The sequence below is a fragment of the Grosmannia clavigera genome (genome assembly GCF_000143105.1).
Source record: "Grosmannia clavigera kw1407 unplaced genomic scaffold GCSC_167, whole genome shotgun sequence".
NCBI classification, from domain to species: Eukaryota; Fungi; Ascomycota; class Sordariomycetes; order Ophiostomatales; family Ophiostomataceae; genus Leptographium; species Leptographium clavigerum.
The window spans coordinates 59268-83308 of NW_014040772.1; the positions used below are offsets into that span (position 1 = coordinate 59268).

The following is a 24041-nucleotide window of genomic DNA, read 5'->3' on the forward strand; positions in this document are numbered from 1 at the left end:
GCTGCACAGGTCAGCTAATTGGCCACATCTTATGTACAGCACAGCTTTGCTTTCGCTAAAGTCAGGTCGTTGACCCCTCCGAGCAAAGAACGCGCACGAGCATACTGGCCGCGCCCGTCTGCAGAGCGGGCCGTTACTCACCTGGGATTGATGATATTCCGAGAGATATGGAGCTGCGCGATGCACTGCCAGCGGAAGCGGAAGAGGAAGAACCAGAGGCCGAATGTGGGTTGTTTTTGGTAGAGAAGGGGCAAAATCTGGAAAATCACCTCGACAGGAAAAACTTGCTGTCCGGTCGCTGGCCAAAGGGAAAGTTCGGAAAAATCTGCCCTTTCATTTTCGTCGTCACGTGGGTATACTGCTGAGTCATCTTTAATGTGGGTATTGAGATCTGGCCACCGCATTAACGGTTTTGAGGCATGTCCGGCTGCCGGGGTAAACTGCCTAGCCTCTCCGGTGCTTGAATCTGTCATCTTGTGGAAGAAGCTGTGGTTGTTCAAAATTCCAGTGAGAATCAAAGGGACCGATATACTATGGGGAGATGGATTTTCTTTCCTATGTGATATATCCTGCACAGCCGCAACCTATCGGAGACAAAAAAATGGTGAACACTCTGAGCTCTTTTTGTTGATGATCTGTGTTCTGATACCTGTGTTTTGACGATGGGATTGCCGGCGTGCCATCACAAAGATACGCGCATGAACCTGGATATTCCTGTGAGCCACGATGCCTGGGTATTGTCGGTAGCGGTGAAATGTCGAGATTGCAACCTCGGCCTGGCGTCACCTGAAGGCGCGGCGGAAGTATGGTTCTGAATGCTCTGAAGAGACCCATGCCAAGGAGGCCCGCTAGATCATCCGCGTCAGTAAGTCGTAAAAACAAACTCAACCTGGGACAGAATTGATTATATACCAGCGACCTGATGATTAATGTTGGAAGCTCGAAGTGTGGAGGTGGTCGAAATGCGACAAGCCGACGTAAACTTCAACAGCGCAAGCCGGAAAAAGCCATGGTACGCACGTTAGCTGCTCTGAAATGTCACACCCAGAGTTCTACTCGCCATATTAGGAGCCCAGCTGGCCCAAATCTCCGAAAGTTCAATGTCCGATTGGTCGATTTCAGATACAAAGGTCTGGATATCCAGTGACGATATTTGAGTCGCTCTACAATTTTTTTGGATTCTGAAACGCTCGAAGAGACTGGTGAGAGGTGCGAGTGCAAAATCTGCAAGTGCGGAAAGAATATTATGAAATGGCGAAGGGCTGTTCATTGTTGAAGTATCTGCTGTTGAGAGATGCATGTGCTGCAGAAACGTGCCAAACCCGGTAAAGACTGCTGGACCGGCTTGAAAAAGGAAGGGTAGGGGGCTAACACTCTCTTTGAAGACGATAGAGTGAAGGTCGATCTTTGCTATCCGCATTTGTGAGATTGTAGACCCACCGATTGTTGAACGAGTTACTGCTCATGATCTCGTCCAATGCAGGGTACGCTCGTGAAGAGGAGAAGCGTCTGTCCCGCCGACCTGGCTGCTCGGTTTACCGAAGGGCCGAAGGGGAGTTTCCCAAGCCCCCAATGATACTCGACAATGATGATGGCTATGCCGCCGTCTCGCTGCTGCTGGTAACGATGCTGGACCAACTGCCGCCGTTTTTCGGCGAAGTCGATCGCCCGCCGCCGCTCTCGAAGTCGGCCAGTGTAGGCCGCCGCATCCTCCTCCCGCTCCATCTTGCCCCCTCACATCGTGTCCACGTCCTCGCTCGCTGCCACATCGGCTGCCAACCTCGCCTCCATCTACCTCTAGTGCCGTCCGCCGTGACGCCAACGCACTTTCCGCTGTCCGGGCACCTGTATGCGCGCCGGCCTCGCTGCCCACGGGTCAGTCCAGCACCTTTTTTAGAGCGGCCATTCCTCCGACCTGTATTTCCACCGCCCCTCTCCGGCCACGAGTGCCGCTTCGCGAGCAGTCTCCCCACCTCTGGATCTTGGTCCAGACCGCACCCGCCGCAGACGTTGCTGCTGCTTCTTATTTCAACCGCCCCTCCTCCGGCTCTCTCTGCTGCATCCATCATATGCAGCGCCGGATTCAACTCACTCTGTTCCAATTTCTGCGGCGCGCGATGCGCTGCCGCCAATTTTCTGGCCGTGCAAACGGCTACACCGCGATAAAGATGGAAAATACCCTAATGAGTACCCCCTCAGGGCCAGACCGTCTGCAACGCTGAGACATGGGTGGGGGGTCTTGCTGCTGTTGTTGCAGCAGTCCCTGTGTGTGTGTGTGCGCGCGCATACACGTGTGATTGCGTACATACATGGAACTGTGGTAGTAGTTATCGTCGTCGTGGCCATAGGGCGGCGAGACTGTCCAAGCAGGTTGACGGAAAATAGAAAATAACAACTAAGTGGGATTCTGAAATGTATTTTTGTAATGCCATGTCGGGGTTTTGAATAAAGTGTAGTTGTACAGAAGAGCTGTGGAAACAGGCAACGGTCTTCTCGATGCAGGGCGTAAAAACTCAATCATTGTAGGAGGTTTTTGTGACGAGAAACAAGAAAGAACGGCCGAAGCTGTTTCTGTGGAAACATCGAACGGTCGTTGCAAGGAAACATCACATGATGTATAAGGAAAGAACAATCAAGGTCTAAGCAATTTTGCCAGGGGCTCCTTCTCTGAATGGGTGCTCATTGCAAGATACTTCCCTATTATTAGTACGCCGAAAACGTTGCTCCCCTGAAATCCCCGTTACCATCAAATTCCACGACTTCCCAAATTCTCCAGCTCGGTAATCCACAATGCTCGAGTTCCAAAAAACCTTCAGCTTTCGCTTGAAAATACCTGCTCCCAGATAGGCGATCTGAGACAGTCACTGCATTCCTCAAGGAATTCTTCGACTGCGCTTCCGTGCAGTTCGGTTATCTCATAAACAAAGTCAAGTGTGATCAAGAACATAACGAGGCGGAGTCTCCGAAAGCGAAACAGACCACAAAACCGCCTGTGGCTATGCTATAACCCGTTTCTAGTCCGTCGTTTTCCCAACTCGTCACCTTTTTATTCCAGACGTCTCCGTGCAATTGCCCTAATCCTTGCTGTCTCCAAAGCCTGTTCGAACAGTCATTAGTAGCCTTCGCGATATCATGTTACCCACGTCGGTGCTTCCGCTTAGATGCAGAGCATGGCAGTCTAAATCGACCAGAGCCATCTCGACGGCCTTGTCAAGCTGGCGCCCAATTCCACTCACTTGAAGGATTTGGGAAATGATATAATGGGTCATGAGAAAGTCTGCGTCCGGCATGGGTACAGTGTGATCGTGGCTGGTAAACTCTACAAGCGGAGAGCCGCTTTTCGAGTTAACGGACATAGCGTATGTAAAAAACTTGGTGATACGATAAAGATTCTGTTGGTTAGTACGTTTTCTGTTGTATCGTCCGTTCTTTACTAAACGAACAAGAGAAAGATAAAGCGTAGACTTTATAAAACATACCAAGCCTTGCGGCAGAAAGCCAATGTTGTACCCCCCGAACAAGCCGTGCACGTAGATGTCTAAGATTATAGCGTTGTCGCGCTGCTTGATGCTTCTAGTATCAATCTTGTCGCGAATTGCTGGAAAGTATCTGTGAATTGCGAACCAGATGATAGCTTTGTTGCGTGTCTGGACGGCGTCTGTGTCGTCAAACGATCCTAGGGCGAAAGGAATTATGTGGGCGCATTGCGTTATGGTTGTCTGTGCACCTGGAGGCACGACAACGTCTCCTTTCTCACAGCTGTTCATGTCCAAGTTCCCAGAATATACGCATCGGTAGCCATCTCGATGCAGGCAATCGTCACGCAAATGCTGTTGCTCTTGTCTCGTCGACGTCTCGATCGTCGCCATAGCCACATCGATGGCGTGTTCTGCTCCAGGGGTTTGAGGCAATGAGAGAGGCGTTGGAGCCTGCCCACCTGCAAGCTTGACTGAAATATTTGAGAGAAAACCTAGTTAGTAAAACAATAGTAAAGACAAGAAACACGGAAAACAACTTGATAATATCGCAGCGTACACGGCTTTAGAATCGCGTCGATAAGGTGGTTAGCGAGTTTGACAAGTGCGTCGTCGTCGTCGCAGATTGCTATGTCTGCCACCAACATCCGCTTGCCATCGTCCTCTAGATGGTCAAGAAACGCCCGGATAACTCGCGAGGCACTATAGCTTCGCTCTTCAAATTGATCCAGCCTTACACTAGCTCCTAGAATTGCAAGAGAGCCATCAGATATGGCCGGAGAGAGCGACGGCGAGACAGATGGGTGCTCTGAGAGAGGCGGGAGGTGTGCCAAGGGGCTATTCCACGACATTTTGTAGATTGTACTGCGAAAATATGTAAGTTAAGTAAAAGGGATGGAAAGAAGGCACTAGAAGTTGTCGAATATAAAAGTTGAGAGTTGCTAATCGCAACGTAAATTGTTGCTAGCGTGCACCGTAAATTGACGATAAGAGGTTGGTACACTCCATGAGGCAGTTTCACCGCTTCAGACCGGTATAAAATACCTGAATTAACTACGGAAAATATTTTAACTTCTATTAATACTATATAATTTTAAATACAGCCTCTTACTACTTTTAAACAACTACTTTTAAACAACTACTTTTAAACAACTATAACCGTTATTACTAAATATTTATTATAATAGTATAAAGGTTTATATAAACCCATTCCTCCACCTTTGGCCGGGCAAAAGCCTCGTCTTCGGCCGTCTTAGCCATAACAACGGCAAGGAACAGGATGCCGTTAGACGCATGACGATCCATGCACATAACGTTTCCACCAGCATCGATGCCGCGCTGGCCAAAGACGGTGGGAAGGGGCTGGAACAGACAAACAAAAACCTGCAATTCGCAAAATTGTCATTTTTGCAGGCGTTGTCGTCGAATTCCCGGCCTCAAACATGCAAGCACATAATAGGGCTACCGAGAGAGCCCCTTCCTGTGTGTGCCGGCCTCTTCTAGGAATCTAACCTTATTCTAGTTCCCGTGCCGTTTTGCTATCACACAACCTGGTCCAAAGTGCACTCGTTTTGCACTCAAGGTCGTCGCACCAAGTAGTCAATTCGATGGGTCTCTAAATCGTTATTGGCCATTCTGGAATAGCGCATCTGAGACAGCTCCGCGGACTGTTCGCATTCTAGTCTCGGTGGCAGCGTAGGTAAACGCGTTCGTCCGTGCCTCGAATTCATGCGTAGAGTGCAAAACACTGCGAGCATTTGTATTCGTGGAGGGCATTAGCGAGCACTTCGGTCCGTCTTGATGAAATTGTGGTCCGCTTGCAATGGACCATTACTGAATTAGGATACAGTCTCGGAAACTTGCCCTTCTCCCCAGGGTTCTGCTGTGAGTAGCATCGCCAACAGTTTTCCGTACCCGTCTTGGAATCGTGGTAGTGATACCGTCCAGCAGACCCTCGGAGCCGATGTCGTCGTCGTGGTCGAAGCAAGCGCATTGATCCGGCTCAAAGGGAAGCAGGAGGCGCTCGTCCTGGGCATGCACATGTGGGCAAAAAGCGAGACAGCCTGCAACATTTTGTGCCCGTATAAAGTCTCGCAGATGCTGTTTGGTCACCGGGACACGAGGGTAGAGGTCAAAGGCCGGAGAGATCCATACAAGGCAAGAGAAGGTCGACATATTAACCCATGGATTGTTGGCACCTAGTCCTTGAAAGTACCGGCGACTATTGGAGGATGCGTCCGTATTCAATGGATCGGTTCTTGAGCTTTCTCTTAGAAAGGAACAACTGCATATGGTCGCCATGCTTGCAGTCAGACGAAGCATCGGGCCAGCTTGTTTAGCCTTTCTTTGTACTCTAGGCTTTGGCGATAAGCACGACAGCTAGAGCAGAGTTCCAGGACGACATCCCAGTACACAATCTCTCGCCACTCATGTCGTCTGCTCTGAATTCCCGGTCGGCTCCATGGATGAATCAAAAGCCTTCGGTTTAAGTGTTTGGCGACTGCGGCCCGCCAAATGGCGTTGTGCACTTCAGGAGGCCAGGCCCTATCGACTTCAGACACAACTCGCAGAAAGAGAGAGCAGGACTGGCGAAAAAAAATCCTCGTAAGGTAGTCGGCTTGGTCTCGAATCAACCTGATGATCTATTCGGGCAGCCGATATAAGCGATTGTTATTCAAGTTTTCCCGCACCCTCTCGAGAAAGAAGGCGTTTCGTTCAGAGGGGCGGTTCGGATGATCTGGAACTCGTCTTCTGCGTCCTCGTCCTCTTCTGGTCCAGAACGAAATTGGCGTGTCAGGCCTCTCCATAGCGACGACAACTGCTCTAGAGGGTCAAGGGTGGAAGATCAGCTTCTTGAGGGTGAGGAACCTGGAGGACCGGCTGCGAGATTGCTTCACCCATGGTAGGACAGAGTGGAAAAGTACAATACTAGTTCTAAGAGCAATACTTCGCTAAGTTGGACAACCGGGATATCAAGAAGGGGTAAGAAGCCTGCAGAATTTCATTTTGTTGATCAATATTTAAAGAAGAGGTTTATAGTCATTGAAAGCTTAGCGGTAGTTCACGGCAGGAGTAGTGAGTGAATTGTGGCAAGATATTTTACCATTGAAAACAAGAATGTAGGTGTTTGTGGTTACTGTTAGCGGCAGGACATGTACCATTTCAGCAAAAAGGGTTGAGGGGATGCAAAGTGATGCTTCTGAAGTTAAGCTGAGCCTATACACACTTACACCTACAATTTGCAATTCGGTTCGTATTTCTCACTTCTATAACACCTCCCACCGACCATTCCCAGATTTTACAGAGATTGGTGTCGCACGTGACAGCCGCGTGCAGTAACGTTCCTCAATCTTGCCCGTTTTACTTTGCGAATACAAGACCGAGGATTTCTTCTTAAGCAAGAAGATTCTTGAATCTAGCAAGTCCTTCTGTGCCAGTCTCTATGCCAGTGTGTATGCCAGTCTGAAGAGTCTGTTGCGCGGTGGTGCACGGACCATCTCATGGGCAGATAAATCCAATCCAGGCTTCCACTTAGTTTCAAAACGATCTTATAAGTCACTATGCCAGCCTCCGTGCTAGCCCCTATAAGGAGTTAAATACAATGGAATCCTACTAAAGCAAAGACTTTACTTTGATCTAACAAACAATCGGTAGACGAAAGCGCTGTGTAAAGTGTGGAATAAAAATAGTAAGTGCAAAAAAAGCGAATATTAGTAAGACATCTAGTCATGTGATCGCAAAACACAACACCCAGCCAAGATCAACAACGGTGCATGCATTTGATAGGCTTCGACGCAAAGGTTGGTCGCGGCCAGACATACTTTGCATGCATTAGCTGCATGTCTAGTCGCCTGCCTAGAATTAATTGCAGCTTTGGGCGAAGTGAATGTGATAACCGGCCTCGCCATAGCTCATAGCCAACCTTTATCACAATTGACGTGGCATTGTGGATTTCCCCGAGGTCACCTGACTTGACCTCGGCCGCCGAAATTACTAGATAAGACGAAGCCCTGATCTGCGCGCATACTGCGCACAGTCTGGTCTTCAATCAGTCAACCACCGAACGAAATATCATCACTAGATCTTCTGAAGGCCTTAGAGCTTACTACGATACGTGCAACTGGTCCGGACGAATATCCCACAAGGATTACCGTACGGGTCTTACACTGGTGATCACGCAGAACGTGCGTGACAGACTAGTGGTGCACGGAGTAGAAGCCACAGCATTGCGGCCCACAATTTGCGCTCTTGCATCGATTCCCGGCCCAATTATGTTACACATGGAGCCAGACCCAACTATGCAGTCCTGTGTAATTCTTGCTAGGCTTACCACCGGTTGCCTGTATCTTTTGCCAGCTCTCCGTGCGTTTGTCCATTGTCCGCTTGCATCTTTTCTGTGGCTTTCCCCTCCCATTCTCTGAAGTGCGCTTTTTAACTTCTTTCCCCTACATATTATTTCTTGCCTTGCACACTATTCGATATCCTGTATAGGCGGACGAAGCCAGCATTACCACTCCATTTTTCGATATCACAAGCTAAGGTCACTGCGACGCATATATTGCAGTACCAGAAAGCATCAATCCATGTCTGGACGCGGCAGGTAAAACGCCCTGATGATATCTGTTGCCGAGTGGCTATTAATCGTTTGTATCACAGAGGCCCTAGTGGCCGTACCTGGGGACACGGATCAAGCCCGCGAACCAACGTCTGCCATCTTTTTCTATCCAGCGGCCGGTGCCGTTTTGGAAATAACTGCAAATACTCCCACGACACAACTTCATCTTCTGCTCCTACCTCATCATCTCCGACGAAAGCTCGTCAGGAAAACGTCAACCCTGTGGATGATGGACGTCTTCCACAGTACAAAAGATTGCTGAAACAGAGAGGTAGGGAATACATTCTCCGGCCAGATGCTGCCTCCGTTGGTCGATTTTTCTCTCTGGGTTGTGACATTCTGGAAAACAGTGAAGATGCCGGTGCCAAGCAAGAGGCGATCAAACTGTTGGCCACAGAGGAAGGCTTCCGCTACATCCGTGATGTCGTTGATACGCACATCCCTGAGGCTATGGCCTGTGGGATCACCCAAAAGGCCGCTCTGTGGGAGAGCGAAGTCAGTCCTCTCTTCCTGTTTGTGACGCACAAAAGCGTCACGGGCTCCGCCTTTCTCGAAGAGCAGGTTGCAAGCATATATAACTTTCTCGTTGGCGTGGGTGGAAAACGCATGAATGCGCTGTTCAACTTCGTCATTGTTCTCGCCAAGGATCCCAACAGACCAACGCCTCCGACCAACATGGTTCTCGTTGAGTTAAGTCTGGCAGTGCTGGCCCAAATGATCTCATCCAATACAACAAACATGGCAAACGACGACTTCCGTGTTTTTGTAGACGAGCTGGCCACACTGGCCACGGCTGGCAATGCCGTTCTTAGAGACGAGCTTTCTCAACGGCGAACCAACACGTATGCGAGCTACATCCGCAGACGCCTGCAGGTCGGCGATAATCTCCCAGACTTCCAGCCGAACTTGGTAGCTGCTTCTGTGGGACCTGTGCCCTCGTTCCGGTTTCGAAGTGACTTTCCAGGACACTTGTCCGCTGATGGGAGGCGGCATGGCAATGACTACGCCGACATCGCGCGTATCTCCATCATGCCAACATATGAAGAAATCATGTGCGACCGTTCTGAGTACCTCCCTGTCACAGACCCGGAACAGTGGCACCGGCAGGGAATTTCTGGTCGCCTAGATCGTGAGTTTCGACTGCTGCGGGAGGACACCGTGGGCCAGCTTCGGGATGTCGTTCGAATGGAGCTGGACAACCTCATTCGGCTTGAGAAGGAAAAGACTGCCCCTGGCCAGACCAAGCAACGTGCGCATGCAGCTTCAGGGAAAGACAATATTCGATATTGCACGTACCAAGATGCCAATATTATCAGGTTGGACTTTGAACGTCGCACAGGATTGGAGTTTGTCGTCCGTTTTCAGCAGCCGGCCCCCAGTCATGTCTCCGCTGGCGGCTCGAACGGCTTGGGTGGCAAGGCAGCCCAGCTCCATAAGCGCCGCATTGAGTGGTGGACACGGGCAAAGAAGCGATTGCAACCGGGCGGCCTGCTGTGCGCCATTGACTTTCGCGGCTCGGTACTTTTCTTCACAGTGGCCCACTCGACACTCCGGACGCTTCAGGATGCTGGTCACCGGAAGAAAGATGGAAAGGAAAATACGGAAGAGGAGAAAGTCAAACCTGTGACGCTGGCAGACGATGCCTTGCATTCCTATGTCAGACTGAACTTGGTGGGCGCCGACAAAATGGACCATGTCAAGGAAGCCCTCAAATGGTTCTTGCAAAGCAAGACAAACACTAGTGGCGGCAGCCTTTGGCATCAGCAGCGAGTCTTGGTGGAGTTTCCGGGAATCCTGCTCGATGCTTTCCAGCACACGTTAAGGGCCCTACAGACCGCCTCGCAAAAAATGGACGTGCCGTTTGCTGATCTCATTGCCCCCACGAAAACACTTGACGGTGTAGTAGGTAATGGGATTGCTGATGTGCCGCCGCCAATATACGCCCAGAAACCTGGATTTGTCTTCGACCTGGGATGCCTGCGAAACGTCGGTAGCAATGAGATATTGCAGCACAGCATCCAGAAAGCGCTGGAACCAGAGAAACTAGAAGCCAATTCCTGTCTGGACAGAACCCAGTCGAAAGCTCTGACACAGACCCTCTCGAGAAGCATGGCCCTCATCCAGGGACCGCCTGGGACGGGGAAGACATATGTGGGTGTCGAGATCATCAAGGTGCTCCTTGGCAACAAAAAATCGGCAAAGCTGGGCCCCATACTGTGTGTGTGTTATACCAACCATGCGTTGGACCAGCTGCTCGAGCACCTTCTCGACTACAGCGGTACCGGCCAGATTATCCGCATGGGTTCGGGCTCCAAGTCCGAGAGGCTGAAAAACCGGGGTCTGCGAGACGTCGCCGGCAAGATCACCCGGACACGAGAGGAGAGGAAATCTATGTGGGCAAGGGGAACCGATCTGGACTCGTCAACGGAAGAGCTGCAGGAATTGTCCCAGCGCATAAGCCGGGCGCTCCCGTTGGCAGAGATAGTGCGCTTCTTGTGGGAAAACCATATGGCGCACTATAAACAGCTATTTCGCACAAACGTCCTCCTTATGGGACATGGCAAAAATGCCATCGGTGCCAAGGATGAGGACGGATATCGGACCGTGCTGGGGAAGCCAGATCAGAAAATCAGGGAATGGCTTGGCGGCGGAAAGCGAGAGGATGGCCGCAGGAACCCCAGACGCAAGCCAGAGGACCTCGAAGAGGCCGACCTCCACACACTGACACACAGAGAGCGACATGACCTCTACAAATGGTGGGAAAAGTGCAGTTTTCAAGAGGTCACAGACGAGATTGTCAAACAGAATGGCGTGTATGCGGTTGCGAAGCGGTCCTTCGACTTGGCGTGTCGTGAGGTCGACCTGAGATGTCTCAACGAGGCGGATGTGATCGGCGTGACAACGACTGGGCTAGCACGAAACATAGAGCTGCTGCGGCACTTGTCTAGCAAGGTGTTGTTCTGCGAAGAGGCCGGAGAGGTGTTGGAGGCCCATGTGCTCACATCTCTGCTACCGTCCATCGAGCACGCGATCCTTATTGGCGACCACCAGCAGCTGCGGCCTCAGGTGCAGAATTATGAGCTTCGGAGCGACAATCCACGCGGACAGCAGTTCTCCTTTGACATGTCGCTATTTGAACGTCTTGTGGTGCCACAGCACTCTAGCGAGCTACAGCTTCCGCTGAGTCAGCTGGCAACACAGCGCCGCATGCACCCGTCGATCTCGGCACTGATCCGCGCCCCATTGTATCCAGAACTGGAGGATGGTGAAAGTGTTGGACAATACCCAGAGATTCCAGGCCTGGTGCGGCGGCTTTTCTGGCTACGGCACTGCCAGCCTGAGCTCGGAGCTGCAGATGGACCGCAGGCTGATCCCACGACTGCTTCGCGCACGAACAGCTTCGAAGTCGAGATGACTGCGGCCCTCGTGTCGCACATCGCAAAGCAAGGAGTCTATGCCAGCGGAGACATTGCCGTGTTGACGCCGTACCTAGGGCAGATGCAGCTGCTGCAACGACGCCTGGCGTCCATGTTCGAGATTAGCTTCAACGACCGCGACTTGGAGGAGCTGGAGGCCGCGGAGGCCATTGACGGTGCCGCTGACGAGACAACGGATATCACAAGGGCCACAGCTGCCTCCTCTAGTCTGAGGCGTGGCCCACAACCGGCAAGGACGACTCTCCTGCGCAGCGTCCGTGTGGCCACAGTAGACAACTTCCAGGGCGAAGAGGCCAAGCTGATCATCGTGTCGCTTGTTCGCAGCAATCCACAGCAACGATGCGGGTTCCTCAGCACGGCCAACCGAATCAACGTTCTGCTTTCGAGGGCCAAGCATGGCATGGTCATTATCGGAAACAGCGATACCTGTGCCAGAGTTCCCATGTGGAGACAGGTGGTAGCGATGCTCGAGGCCAAGGGCAACATCGGCGAAAAGCTTCCACTGTGTTGTCCGCGGCATCCCGAGCGCACTTTTGAAGCCTCTAACCCAGACCACTTCTTGCAGTTCTCACCCGACGGCGGCTGTCTCTTGCGGTGTGACAAGCGGCTGTTCTGTGGGCATGCCTGCACCGGCCGCTGCCACTCGGATATTGTACACCAGGCCGTCGAGTGTTTGGAACCCTGTCCAAGGCCACTGCGCGGATGCGATCACAACTGCCCACGACCTTGTGGAAAGGAGTGTATTATCCAATGCAACGTCGTGCTCGAAGATTCTTTCCTGACACTGCCATGTGGACACCAACGAATAGCACCGAGGTGCTTCGAAATGCAAAGGCCTCAGTCTATCAAATGTATGGAGCGCGTCGTTCGTACTGTTCCAGGATGTGGACACACGGTTCAGGTAGCCTGCCACACCAATGTTTCGGAAGATGCATTCCCCTGCACGGCCAAGTGCGGCAGTGCGTTGCCGTGTGGCCATAGTTGTGGATCTGGATGCCATGCCTGTCGGACACGCAAAGACGGCGAAATCGTGACGGTGGTCCACGGCATATGCAACACACCCTGCCAGAGGCCATACAGCGCGTGTCAACATGTGTGCAGACAGAACTGCCATGGGGACAAGCCCTGCGGGCCATGTGTCGCGCCATGCGAAGTGCGATGCAGCCATTCGAAGTGTGATCTGAAATGCAACGAGCCCTGCGTGCCTTGCGCCGAAGGGACCTGCAGCTCGTGTTGTCCACATTCGTCTTGCACAATGCCGTGAGTGGTGGACCCCTCTGATGTGAACATTCCCGAAAACTGACAGCTAGTGCAGGTGTGCGGCTCCATGTGACTGGGTGCCTTGTTCGAAGCGCTGTTCGAGGTTGCTTGACTGTGGCCATCAATGTGAGTCCTTCCTTCCTCTCTTTGGAATCTTTGCTTAAGATCTATATTCTCATTTCACAGGCCCGTCTGTCTGCGGAGAGCGCTGTCCGGGGCAGGAGTTCTGTCAAGTGTGTGGTCACAAAGACGTTCTCGACCAAGTGGTAGATTTCATCATGATGACGACGTACCGCGACACGGATGTTGACGAGGATCCGTGCATTTTCCCGGACTGCGGTCACGTATTGGCAATGTCGTCCATGGACGGCATCATGGACATGACCAAGCATTATGCCATGCACGAAGAGAACGGCCAGGTGCATCCGGCGTCCTTGTTGACATCTTCTGCGCCATTTGATATGGCCGAGGTGAAAGTTTGCCCCAATTGTCGAGGATCCCTGCGCAGTGTGGCACGATATGGGCGCATCGTCCGCCGGGCGCTTCTGGACGAATCAACCAAAAAATTTATTGCTTGGGCCAACCAACAACACCAGGTCCTGTTCATGCGATTTCTAGCAGAGAGAGAGCGCCTGGAAACAGAAGCCCCGTCACGAAACAACAATGAATCATGGAAGTCGGTTGTCTCCAAAGGTCGTGAATCCGGCATCAGGCGACTTGTCCGTGCAGCAGATGCAACACGATACGCAAAGCTCTCCAAGCTGCGGGATGACATCCGGTGCTATGCAAGGAAAGTACACATGGGTGAGCAACCGTTTCAGAGGGTGGCAGATTTGGTGCAGTTTGCCCGGCGCAAGCGTCAGGGAGAACACGAGGAACAGACGCCCAGGAACAACTTCAATTTTGATGAATCGGTCATCCAAGTGCGCTGCCATATGGTTGCCACGATCCTGCTTCTGCGCTGCGATATTTTTGCCCTCCAGGATGTTTACGACCTCGTCTGTAAACCGACTCTGAATCAGGCGAGCAAGGACGCCGTCAGCATTGCCATGCAGAAGATGGTGACAATGGGCGGCACCACAGAGCTTATCAAAGACTGCGAAGCTTCTATAACGCTGGCCCAGGGGGCCAAGTGCGTCCGACAAGAAGTCGAGGGGCACATCTGCTTTGCACAACTTTGTCATTTGTTCCGAAACATGTCCATGTTCGATCCGGCCAGAAAAGACGAGGCGCGGGAAACTATAAAAGAAGCTGGTCTTGCGCATGTGGAAGATGCCAAGCTGTTGGTCGAAAAGAGCTTATCGGCAAAGTCGCTGGAGCCAGAGCTTGTAGCAGCCGAAAGGGCGTTGTCCGATGCGCCATTCTACAAGCCTGTGACGACAGCAGAGCTCAAGGCAGTGTACACGGCCATGTCAAGAGAGTTCAGTGGCACCGGTCACTGGTACACGTGTGCACAGGGCCACTACTTCACCGTAGGCGAGTGTGGTATGCCGATGGAGCAGACGCGATGCCCAGAATGTGGATCGCCTGTTGGTGGACGAGACCACACGAGTGTAGAGGGAGTGCGAGCAGCAGATGATGTGGAGAGAATTGCGAGGGAATTGAACCAGGTGAGATTAGGCTGATGGCATATGTTTGGAAGCTGTGATTTAGTCGCTGCTTGCGGATGAACGGAAAGAAAAAAAGAAGAGGAAGAAAACAAGATTGTGAGCATCTGATTTATGGGCAGAACAAAGGGCAGAAATTTACTTTCGACGTGCATATTGCTCTTGGCGCTGAAAATGGAAGGAGCTGCCATGAACGAATCAGGAAAGGCATTAGTCACCGCGGCTGCCGTAGTAGAGAAAAATGTGATTTTTGAAGCAACCTCGTACGAATCTAGCTGACACTGTGTGGTCCCGTGACTTAACGACTTCAATCTATCCAGGCTGCTGCCTAAATCGAAATTCTACAGCCCATTGGCATTGCGATGTCTACGTTCGATGGCAATATTCGAGAGTTTCCCGACATACAAGGTGCGCAGAAATGGCACTTTCTTCTACGAAAGGTCGCTGACAAGGTGTTAGTCGATTACTTTCGCAGCCATGCAGCTGCTCGTCAGCCGCTTGCCTGCTTTCTGAGTCATGTGCACAGTGACCACCTCGTGGGTCTCGAGACGCTGCGCTCGCCGTTGTTCGTCTTATAGGGGGAGAGTCGGGTATTGTGGCCGCTCTGACTCACCTATCAGCGTATATTGCTCGGCCGCAACCAGAGCTCTGGTGCTCCGCCTCGAGAGGTATCCCTGCCGGCTCAACCATGCCAAAGGCATTCTCGAGGCTAGAAATCGGACTTATGCAGGACTTAAATATCTCCTTGTAAGAATCAAGGGCATGTATGGAAAAAGGCGAGGAAAGACAAAGGACAGCAATTAATCCCTTCTACAGAAGCCCCTTCCCCTAGAGGCGCCCACGACAATTGAGCTTTCCCCAGGAAATCGCATCCGCGTGACGCTGCTTGACGCAAATCACTGTCCGGGCTCGGTCATGTTCTGTACGTCATACCTGCTTCTGTCCCCGACCTAAAGCTGACTAGCCGGTGTTTGAAAATGCAACCAATGCCGTTCTCTACACGGGCGATACCCGCTGTGAGCCCTGGTTTGTCAATGCGCTTGTGCGAAACCCCTGTTTGGCAGAGTATGCTGCCGGCTTGCGCGTCCTGGATACTGTCTACCTAGACACTACATTCATCGACAAAAACAGGCCCTTTCCAACAAAGGCAGAGGGACTGGGCGAACTTCTTCGCGCCATTTACCAGTTTCCTCCCGAGACTGTCTTCCATCTGCGAGCTTGGACTTTTGGGTACGTATTCAGGCACAGAAGTCGCGGTAGGGCAGCTTCAAGTTCTCATTTTACCGGTAGTTGACTTATGACGTGCACAAAGGTACGAGGATGTCTGGATCGCTCTCGCGAAAGCGCTGGATTCAAGAGTGCATGTGGATCCGTATAGGATGCAGCTATACCAATCCCTCGCAGTAAAGGAATCAAAGCATCGGTTCTCTGATGCCATTCCTCTTGCCCCTGAGGCCCCCGGGCTTGTCGGCTTCTTGTGCGCCAACACGGCGCATGAAGGATGTCTGTCGACCGCTAATGACGCAGGTGTTCATATGCGAATACACAGCTGCGAGAATGGTACCAGCCACTGTTCGGATATGGGAGACGCGTCGGTAGTGTGGATCCAGCCGATCGTGTCTCGCCTTTCTCACGGCCGTGGTGACTTTATCGAGGCTGCCATGTGCGATCTGGAGAGACAGCCGAGAAAACAAGCGAGGCGCAGCGAACCAGAAACAATTTCACGGACTATCACGTTCCCGTACTCCCGACATTCATCATACCCAGAGCTATGCCATCTTCTCAGCGAGCTGCGTCCAAAGGATGTCTGGCCCTGCACAGTCAACCCCGATCGGTGGTTTCAGAGCGGTAATTGCCCTTTTCTCGGATTCCGACGTGTGGTCAGTGCTAATGCTGTGTGCACACTGATTTGGTAGGTAGCATTGTGACCATTAAAGATTTATTTGGGGAGTTTTGTTCGGGTGATGTCTTCCGCCATGATGAGGAGGTCGCTTCAAAGTGGAAACAGGGTCTTAAGATGGTGGTGGATGATAGCCAGGCCACGGCTGATTCGGATTTGTACCCGCACCTAGATACACTTGAGGCTGATTACGAAAGTGTCTCAGCAGAGGCAGAGCTATTTCGTCCGTGCGACCCCCCCTTCTTTGCGTACGGGGGAAAAGACGCACAAGGTTCACAAGACTCTCAAAATTCGATGATATCAGAATTCTCTATGGAGAAAAGAACACAAGCTCACGATGCCATGCTGATGAATGCGGCAGGTGGCCGAGACTGGAATTGCATCGGCCTCCTTTCTACAAACGACCGCCACACTCTTCCTGACGAGGACCTTGGCGTTAGATAAGGAATTCATTTCCCTTTTTCGTGTTTATTATATGAAACATTCGCACCGGGGCTGTAATATACTAGTTTCTGGTTTTTATATTGTCGCATATAGATGTCTAACTTAGGAAGGTTGAAAATCGCCTGGCTGGGACTGGAAAGAGTCCGACAGTAAGCACAAACACCTCTCTGATTATCTATGAGTGTATCTTAGTATGCCCAAGGTCAGCTGCATGGACACTGTCTCGCTACCTTCCTAAATGAGGCAATTATAACATGTTGTCTTAGTTGGCTTGATTTGGTTGTATTTCAATTGAAATAATAATTACTTTTCAATATCTAATTCTCCTCCTTATTCCTTGGCTCACAATCACCATGCAAAGCTCTCATAGTGCAGCTCGATGCTGGGCCCTTCTGGTCGAATACAGGCAGCCGCCGCAGTCCGGACGTCCTTCATCAGGCCGGTGGGTCCGCAGGCGGCGATCAGGACGCGCTGACCGTTGCCAATAGTGGATACAATGCTCTCAATGGTCTCGGCCACACGCAACTTCTCGTAGCGGATGTTCTTGAGACCAAAACACGACAGGGCTGTTGCGGGAGCAGATAGACGGCCCTGGACAGCCTTCTCGTCGTCGGCCGAGCTGTTGGATGGAAGCGGGCTTCCGTGCATCTTCTCCGAGTCGACCGGCAGCGAACCCTCGCTGTCGGTCGAGAGGCCCTGAGGCGTGTCGGCGGTCACGTGAACAGTCATCTCCACATGAGCATCGAAGTTGGTGAGGGTGTCGATATGGGAGCCGAACCAGGCCAGTCGATCTGTGGGTATTAGAAAGAGTTTTGGATAGATTTGGAAAGGCAGGCGAAGCTAAAAAACGCAGAAAACACGTACCATTCTTCCGGACAGACCAGATAAAGTCGAGCTTCTGCTGCGATTCCGTCTTCAGGTTCTCAACCAGGTGAGTGGCCAGACCAAAGGTGAAGGTAGCGCCACTTCCACCGGCCACGAGGATGATACGATCATAGCTGTGCACATCGGGAAAGCTGCCATAGGGCCCATCGACGGAGGCCCAGAGGGTGCGCGGCTGGGACGGCGACTTGCTGACATAGTTGTAGAGCGACTTGGTGAAGCCGCCGTGAGCGGTGGCGACGAGCTCAAGGCCACCGGGTCCGTTGGCGACAATGGTAAAGGGATGGGTCTCGAGGGGGCGGATGCGTGGGATCCAGAGGAAGCAGTGCTGGCCAGGCCGAGCGCCGATCAGACGCTTCTTGAGGACGATGCGGGTGGCGTTGCCGTCACCGTCGTCCGAGACAGCCGTCAGGGTGGCTGAGTTGTTGATGGCATTGAAGAAGAGACGGAGCCGGCGACAGATGCGGTCAATGAACCACATGCAGGCGGCAAAAACGCAGGCCTGTGGCACAGCTTTCTTCCACTTGGGCCGGTGGCGGCCGAGGGTGATGGTGACGAGGAGAAAGAGGCAGACGTGGGAGGCGTAGAAGAGCTCGTACTGGTGGCGGCGCAGGATGAGACTGAGGATCAGCATGACAAACATGGCGCAGCCGGCAATGATACCCATGACCATGTTGAGAGCCTTCAACTCGTCGAGCTTGTCGTTGCGGCCATAGTTGATGCAGTAGAGGATCATGTGCAGGATCATGTAGAAGATGGCTGTGTAGCCGGCTGTACGGTGGAGCACCTGGAGACGCTCATATGTGTAGCCGGTGAGGAGGCCCATGGGGGTGTTGCGCATGGAGAGGACGACGACCAGGACAAAGTCGCAGGTGGAAATCCTGGGATGTTAGCGGGAGAAAAGTGAAGGACGATGCGGAAATGTGGGAAGAGCGTGAAGGCGGTCGAGGGGTAGATGCAGGCAGAAGAAGGGCGAAAATGAGGACAGGACATGGACCGTAGTAAAACTCACCATCCGAGTCTCTTGCCCCAGGCCTCAGTGTCGTCCCTGTTGAAGTGGACAAAGGTGCACGCAAGGTGGATGACATAGAAGGCAATTAGGACCACCAGATGTCCGGCCGAAGGGTACACAGGCACGGAGCGTAGAAGCTGTCGTCTCACTCGTCTGTTTTGTCAGCTTTTCTGTTTTTTGTCTCCTCTCGTCTTTCTTCCCTCGTTCTTCCTTCTTCTCCCCTACTTACCGTGTAATAGCCACAATTGGCGAGAAGACACGCCCCTTGCTACCCAGCTTCTTGTAGATGATCCGTGTCCAGTGCAGAATGACAAAGACAGCAATGATGCCACAGATGCCAGCTGCGAAATACCTGGCAAGTTTCAGGTTCCAATCCGGCTTCTTCTTCTTCTTGACCGCATGGATGCTGGTCGAGATGGCCCGCTCTCCCAACAGCTGGAGGGCCTCGATTGTGGACGGCATCTCTCTCTTGGGTCCCGGCAAGTCTGAGCGAGTACAGAAAACAAAAAGAAGAAAAAAAGGAAAAAGAAAGACGGGATAGGACTGGTAGGACTGCTCGCAATGAACAAGAGACGTCGGTGCCGATCCTTTTCTCCAGGCTCGCCGATCTATATAGATTTTCTGCCGCGCCGTCTTCTCGGCTACCGGTTGGGGCTCGACCACCATAAACGGTAGACGTGGCTCGCATTCTGCTCCACCCATACCGACCGCCCACTTATCCGCCGACATTTCCGTCTGCGCAGACCCCCTCCCTTGCTGTCATGCCATGTTTCTCCAAGCTCTTTGCCCCGTCTGTGTGTAAGGCCCTTGCAGCCAACGCGGACCTGCCGAGCCTGCCAAGAGAGCAAAAGAGCTTCTCTCTGCCAAGGTAGGTCTCGCGGCTTGGCTAAGCTTGTCTGTAAGCCTTATAGCTCTATATGCATCTAGCCATCTTCCTCCATTTTTTTGCCTTCTCTATTCCATCCTCTCTCTTCCCACTCACTGCTCTCGTCTTTGCCATCTGTCTTCTTGCTGCTCATCTCCCGAGCCAAACACCCCTCCCATTCCAATGCGGACAGCTTAGCGCGCGAATTTTCTCCAGACTAGCAGGGCTATGTTTGCAGTGGACAGAAGAAATTACTGTATGAAGCGGATCAGATAACTCTGCGCGCCTACTGCTTAGCGCTCTTCGCCCCCTTTATCTCGCCGATCCCTTCTGATCAGGGAATAGCCCCCGCCCGACCTAAACCGACAGTCGCGTGCTTTCTTCTCCCGCCGTCATCGGACTCCCTCTCTCTATCTGGCTGCTACTCCGTGGTTTATTCGTTCGGGATCCCGAGCAGATTCTCTTGCCGCTGTCCACCCACAGAAATCACATGTATCTCGCATCCCCAGCCGGACTGCCTGCTGCCAGCTTCCCCCTTAGGCAAAGACGATATTTTGACTGCGACAAAGTCCACATGTCTTTCCCTCTCTCCTCTCCCCGACCGAAGAGGTCACTTCTCCAGCCGAGCCAAGAACCGTTCGTCTCGACTTCCTTTCTGCGTTAACACTCTTTCGTGTAGCGAGGCGGGAAAAACAGGACGTCACGCAGCTTAGCGCCCTACGAATACTCGTCCTTTGCCAAGGCACCTATTGTATTTACACTTGCCACTACCCGCAAAAGCCTCCACTGGAAAAAAAAATCTGATAACTAAAAAGGCCGCACGCACCACCCTTGCCCTTCGTATTTCCAACGGAGCTTTCGGGTACTAGTACATACAGTCCAGTAGAACCATTGCATTTCCGCCAGCACGCGACCCAGTTGTCGTAAGAGACTGCGAAGCTTTGCTTGGCCAACGATCGTCTGCCGAATGTCGGCGAACGACCAGCTGAGATCGGTTTAGTGCGCGCAAAGCTGTGCCTCAACCAGGGGGTCATCAATATTACGTCGTCCGCTACATGGTCCCACCGACCGACAGCTGATTATCTGTAGAAAGAGTAATGTACATTAATCAATCAGACAAGAGATGCCAACGCAATCTTCCTTCTTCTCCTTGTGGGGCTAGATAGCAAGGATGAAAATAATTATGGGACTACACGTTTTTTTGCATCTTCTCCTCCCGTCTTCCCCTGCTTCTGCTCTTCCCATGCCGCTCTCCCCCCCTCCGTCCGCCTCATCACAATCGTGCAGCTCTGTAAAGCCAAGAAGCAAGATGCGTGCTTTAGACTTCTACCCAATAAATTGCCTGCTGCGTAAGCCGCCGGCTGTGTGTTATCTGCTCCGTCCGAGTACTTGCGAAGCCACCGCAAGGCCTAACATCGCGCCTTGGCATTTGACGAGGAAGCTTACTTCTGAAAAAGCCTGGCCAATTACCCGCTGTCCTTCTCGTCATCCCATGCCAAGTGCTGCAGTACTCGTGTGTGGGCCAGGTGCGAGTCTGAGTTCCAGAAGCCTCACACCTTCCTAATGTATGTCATAGACATCCGAGACTGGGCTGATAACCGCGGCTGTAATTCGGAAAGTGAAGCCAGCCTAAAACTCCAGACGATATGTGTGCTCTCCCGTGAAAAGCCACAAGGCGCCATACTTACTATACTCGCCCAGCAATATCGCCGCTGCAGCCTTCATAATGAAAATGAAAGCCGTCCCATCTCTGGTGGTCCTTTTTTCACCCTTGCTTCAATAACGCCAACCCCTACCTCGTTATTCCCAATCGCATACCGTCTTTATTCGCACGCAATGCAAACAAATCCTTCTGCTTGGCCTTAAAGCACTCTCGCATATCTGATGATGTGGTTCTGGTGCATAGCTTCCTTTTTGGCACGTGTCCGTCCTCGTAGCCAGTTTACACGAAAGCCTGGCTACTCGGCACAAATCTCTGGCTCGTCTTTACTGGTATAATCGCCGAACCACGTTCCGAGATGAGAGCTTTGAAGCTAAGACGACATTCTGGGTGCCCCCACTCCCGTATCAATGAAAAGAGAAAAGTCGGAAATAAATGAAAAGGAAAACACAAGCAACGCTTATTTGAGCAGTTTCTGCGTCGGGACGCCAAGAGGTACTTTGCAGTAACGCAGACGCAATTGCTTTGACCCAAGTCTCCCAATACTGTTTGCGCAAAACCAAATATCAACTCTCTCTCTGGATCCCACATACCCTAGCTGCATGCATGTACAAACTTCCCAAACTCTAGCACCCTTGTACCGCAGCAGCCGCCATTGCATCTGGCCCTCCACAGTCTTGCTACAGAATAAGCCCAGAGCGGTCGTCAATACTGAGCTAAGTATGCCTGCATACGTAGCACTATGGCTGCAGCCACATCATGATCGTATTCGCGGCCCTAGATAACGTATCCCTCAACAGGACTATGATGCTGTGTCTAAAGCCATTGTGGGATCATTGGCACACACCAATGGCCCTGGACCACGGATCACCAAGGAGAAGATCGAAATTCCCAGTCCATGTGGAGCGGCTTTACTGTCGAGCAGTCATATTGTCGACTCATCATGCATTAGTGCCTCATTACAGCACAGATGTGCATTATCTAGCTCTTCGAAGCACGAATGGGAACGAGAACAAAGCCGTGCGGAATAGATGAGGTGCACAAAGGTTAGGGGACTATTTTCTAGAGCATTTCACTTTTTGGCACGTGGTTTTTTTTTTGCCATTCAATAGCTATACATGGCATAAAGTGCTGCTAGCTTAGTGTGTCTATATATCACATTCACTCCTAGGAATGTCGCATGACAAACAATTACCAACAATTTGGTTGTACAAAAGACTTAGGACTAGGCCGTTCTAACGGCGCAGAAAATAGTGGGATGATACAACAACTCGTATATTCCAGTAGCAGGTTATTCGCGCAAGCATATGGTTTTTTTGTTGAAGTTCAGTGCATAAGCCAGAGACATAAAGCGTCACAGACCAACATAGCTTTTTGCTTGTTTCTTCTCGGCTTCGTGTCTTTACAGACCGCTATACGTTTTAATTGTATTTTCTGATAACACAGGACAATACGGCTTCCTAAATTACTGCTTTCGCTAACCCACTGTCGTTGATTTAAAAATCGACTCGTATAGTATTCATAAATTTGCTCTCATCCTTGAATATTCAGTCTGGAAATAGCAGCTGGACAGTATATTACCGCGCAAAGGAGTTCAAATTTTGATAAAAAAGCTTAATCCCAACTCCACGACTCACTCGGATCCACTTGAAGTTTTGAAAACGCCCAGAAACACGCCGGGATAACAATCAGAGAAGTATGGGACTTTACAACATATCGAATAATCAACATCATTCCGTTGGTGCCCAAAATGGACACTGGCCATAACTGCCGGTATCCTGCGCGTAGGTTCTTTAGTGACCTTGCCATTCTCTCAATCGGTAGCATTGATATGGTCGCGTTCTATAACAACGATAAAGTAGAAAAAAAGCTAACCCAGCGAGTTACAAATCTCATACCAAGATTATGTAGCCGAAAGAGGCGCTGCCAATATGTACATACAAAAATGTGAAGACGTTCTCTGGAAAAAGAATAAGAGCTCGGTATTCTAGAGCATCGGCCTTTTTGCCACGGACATTTGATCCTATCAGACGTTGTTTTTACTGTAATGGTCTCTGTCAACTGTATCTCGTTTTTCATCTCACAAGGTTGCACTAGGACACATGCTCTTTGCGGTCAAGCATAAACACAACGCTTATACGTATATAAGTGGAACAAGCATGATAGTTCAAGCAACGTGTATGTCAACCCGTCTTAGGCGACTTCTCAGCCTCAAATAGTCGTAAACACGATCTTCGTGCTAAGGCTATATTCAGGTCTCGAATGGCAGTGTTTACTGTCTCTTTAAGACCCAGTAGATCCCCAAGTTTATCAGCATGGATCTTGTAATTCTTTGGTCGAACATTTCTCGACCGACTAGTCTCTCACAAAAGAAGTACTTGATATCTGTAGTCGAGCTGGCTTACAGCTTATTGTCTGAATTGAGAACAATATACCGCAAGAATTACGGACCTTATGCATACGCCACTATTATCAGAATAAATGATTGAACATAGCCTATCAGTTTAATGACAGGCTAGGCGCTCGTCTAAGCAATTTGTAGAGCAACAAAAAAGCACCAGAACAAGTAACACGGCACGCATATCGTCTATTGCCTTTGTGATCATTTTTACACATGTTTGCTATATCTAGTATTTGTACTGCTGCTTATTATTCTCGTATGCCTCTCTATGCTATCTCAATTTACTCTGTACATACGATACCTAAACATTATGTTTCTGGCCGCGGGTCTTCACAATATGTGTGCTCGCAGTTATTGTAATTCAAGAATAGAAAACTGGCCGTTGATACAGGCAATGGGGTATGTTATCCTCTGAGACAAACTACTGTTCCGATTTTCTTGAGTTCATCTCACCTGCGAAATATGAGGAGAAGCTACAATGT

The 24041-nt window shown here is 51.1% G+C and overlaps 3 protein-coding genes across 3 annotated transcripts; 1 reads left to right on the forward strand and 2 right to left on the reverse strand.

Annotated features, from left to right (window-relative positions):
* Positions 1 to 3074: 3074 nt before the first annotated feature.
* CMQ_6479 (uncharacterized protein) lies at positions 3075 to 4327 on the reverse strand (the record flags this gene model as incomplete). The annotated part of the gene is made up of 3 exons (XM_014315544.1): positions 3075 to 3392; positions 3480 to 3949; positions 4036 to 4327. The coding sequence occupies 3 exons, from the start codon at positions 4325 to 4327 to the stop codon at positions 3075 to 3077; spliced, it is 1080 nt and encodes a 359-aa protein (XP_014171019.1).
* Positions 4328 to 8059: 3732 nt separating this feature from the next.
* On the forward strand, positions 8060 to 16739 carry CMQ_6353 (nf-x1 finger and helicase domain containing protein; the record flags this gene model as incomplete). The annotated part of the gene is made up of 7 exons (XM_014315418.1): positions 8060 to 8076; positions 8442 to 12487; positions 12975 to 14398; positions 14743 to 14849; positions 14922 to 14960; positions 15708 to 16243; positions 16312 to 16739. 7 exons carry the CDS (start codon positions 8060 to 8062, stop codon positions 16737 to 16739), a joined length of 6597 nt encoding a protein of 2198 aa, XP_014170893.1.
* A 348-nt stretch (positions 16740 to 17087) lies between these two features.
* On the reverse strand, positions 17088 to 19095 carry CMQ_5950 (ferric reductase transmembrane component 5; the record flags this gene model as incomplete). The annotated part of the gene is made up of 4 exons (XM_014315015.1): positions 17088 to 17530; positions 17604 to 18502; positions 18634 to 18786; positions 18863 to 19095. The coding sequence occupies 4 exons, from the start codon at positions 19093 to 19095 to the stop codon at positions 17088 to 17090; spliced, it is 1728 nt and encodes a 575-aa protein (XP_014170490.1).
* Between the last annotated feature and the right edge of the window lie 4946 nt (positions 19096 to 24041).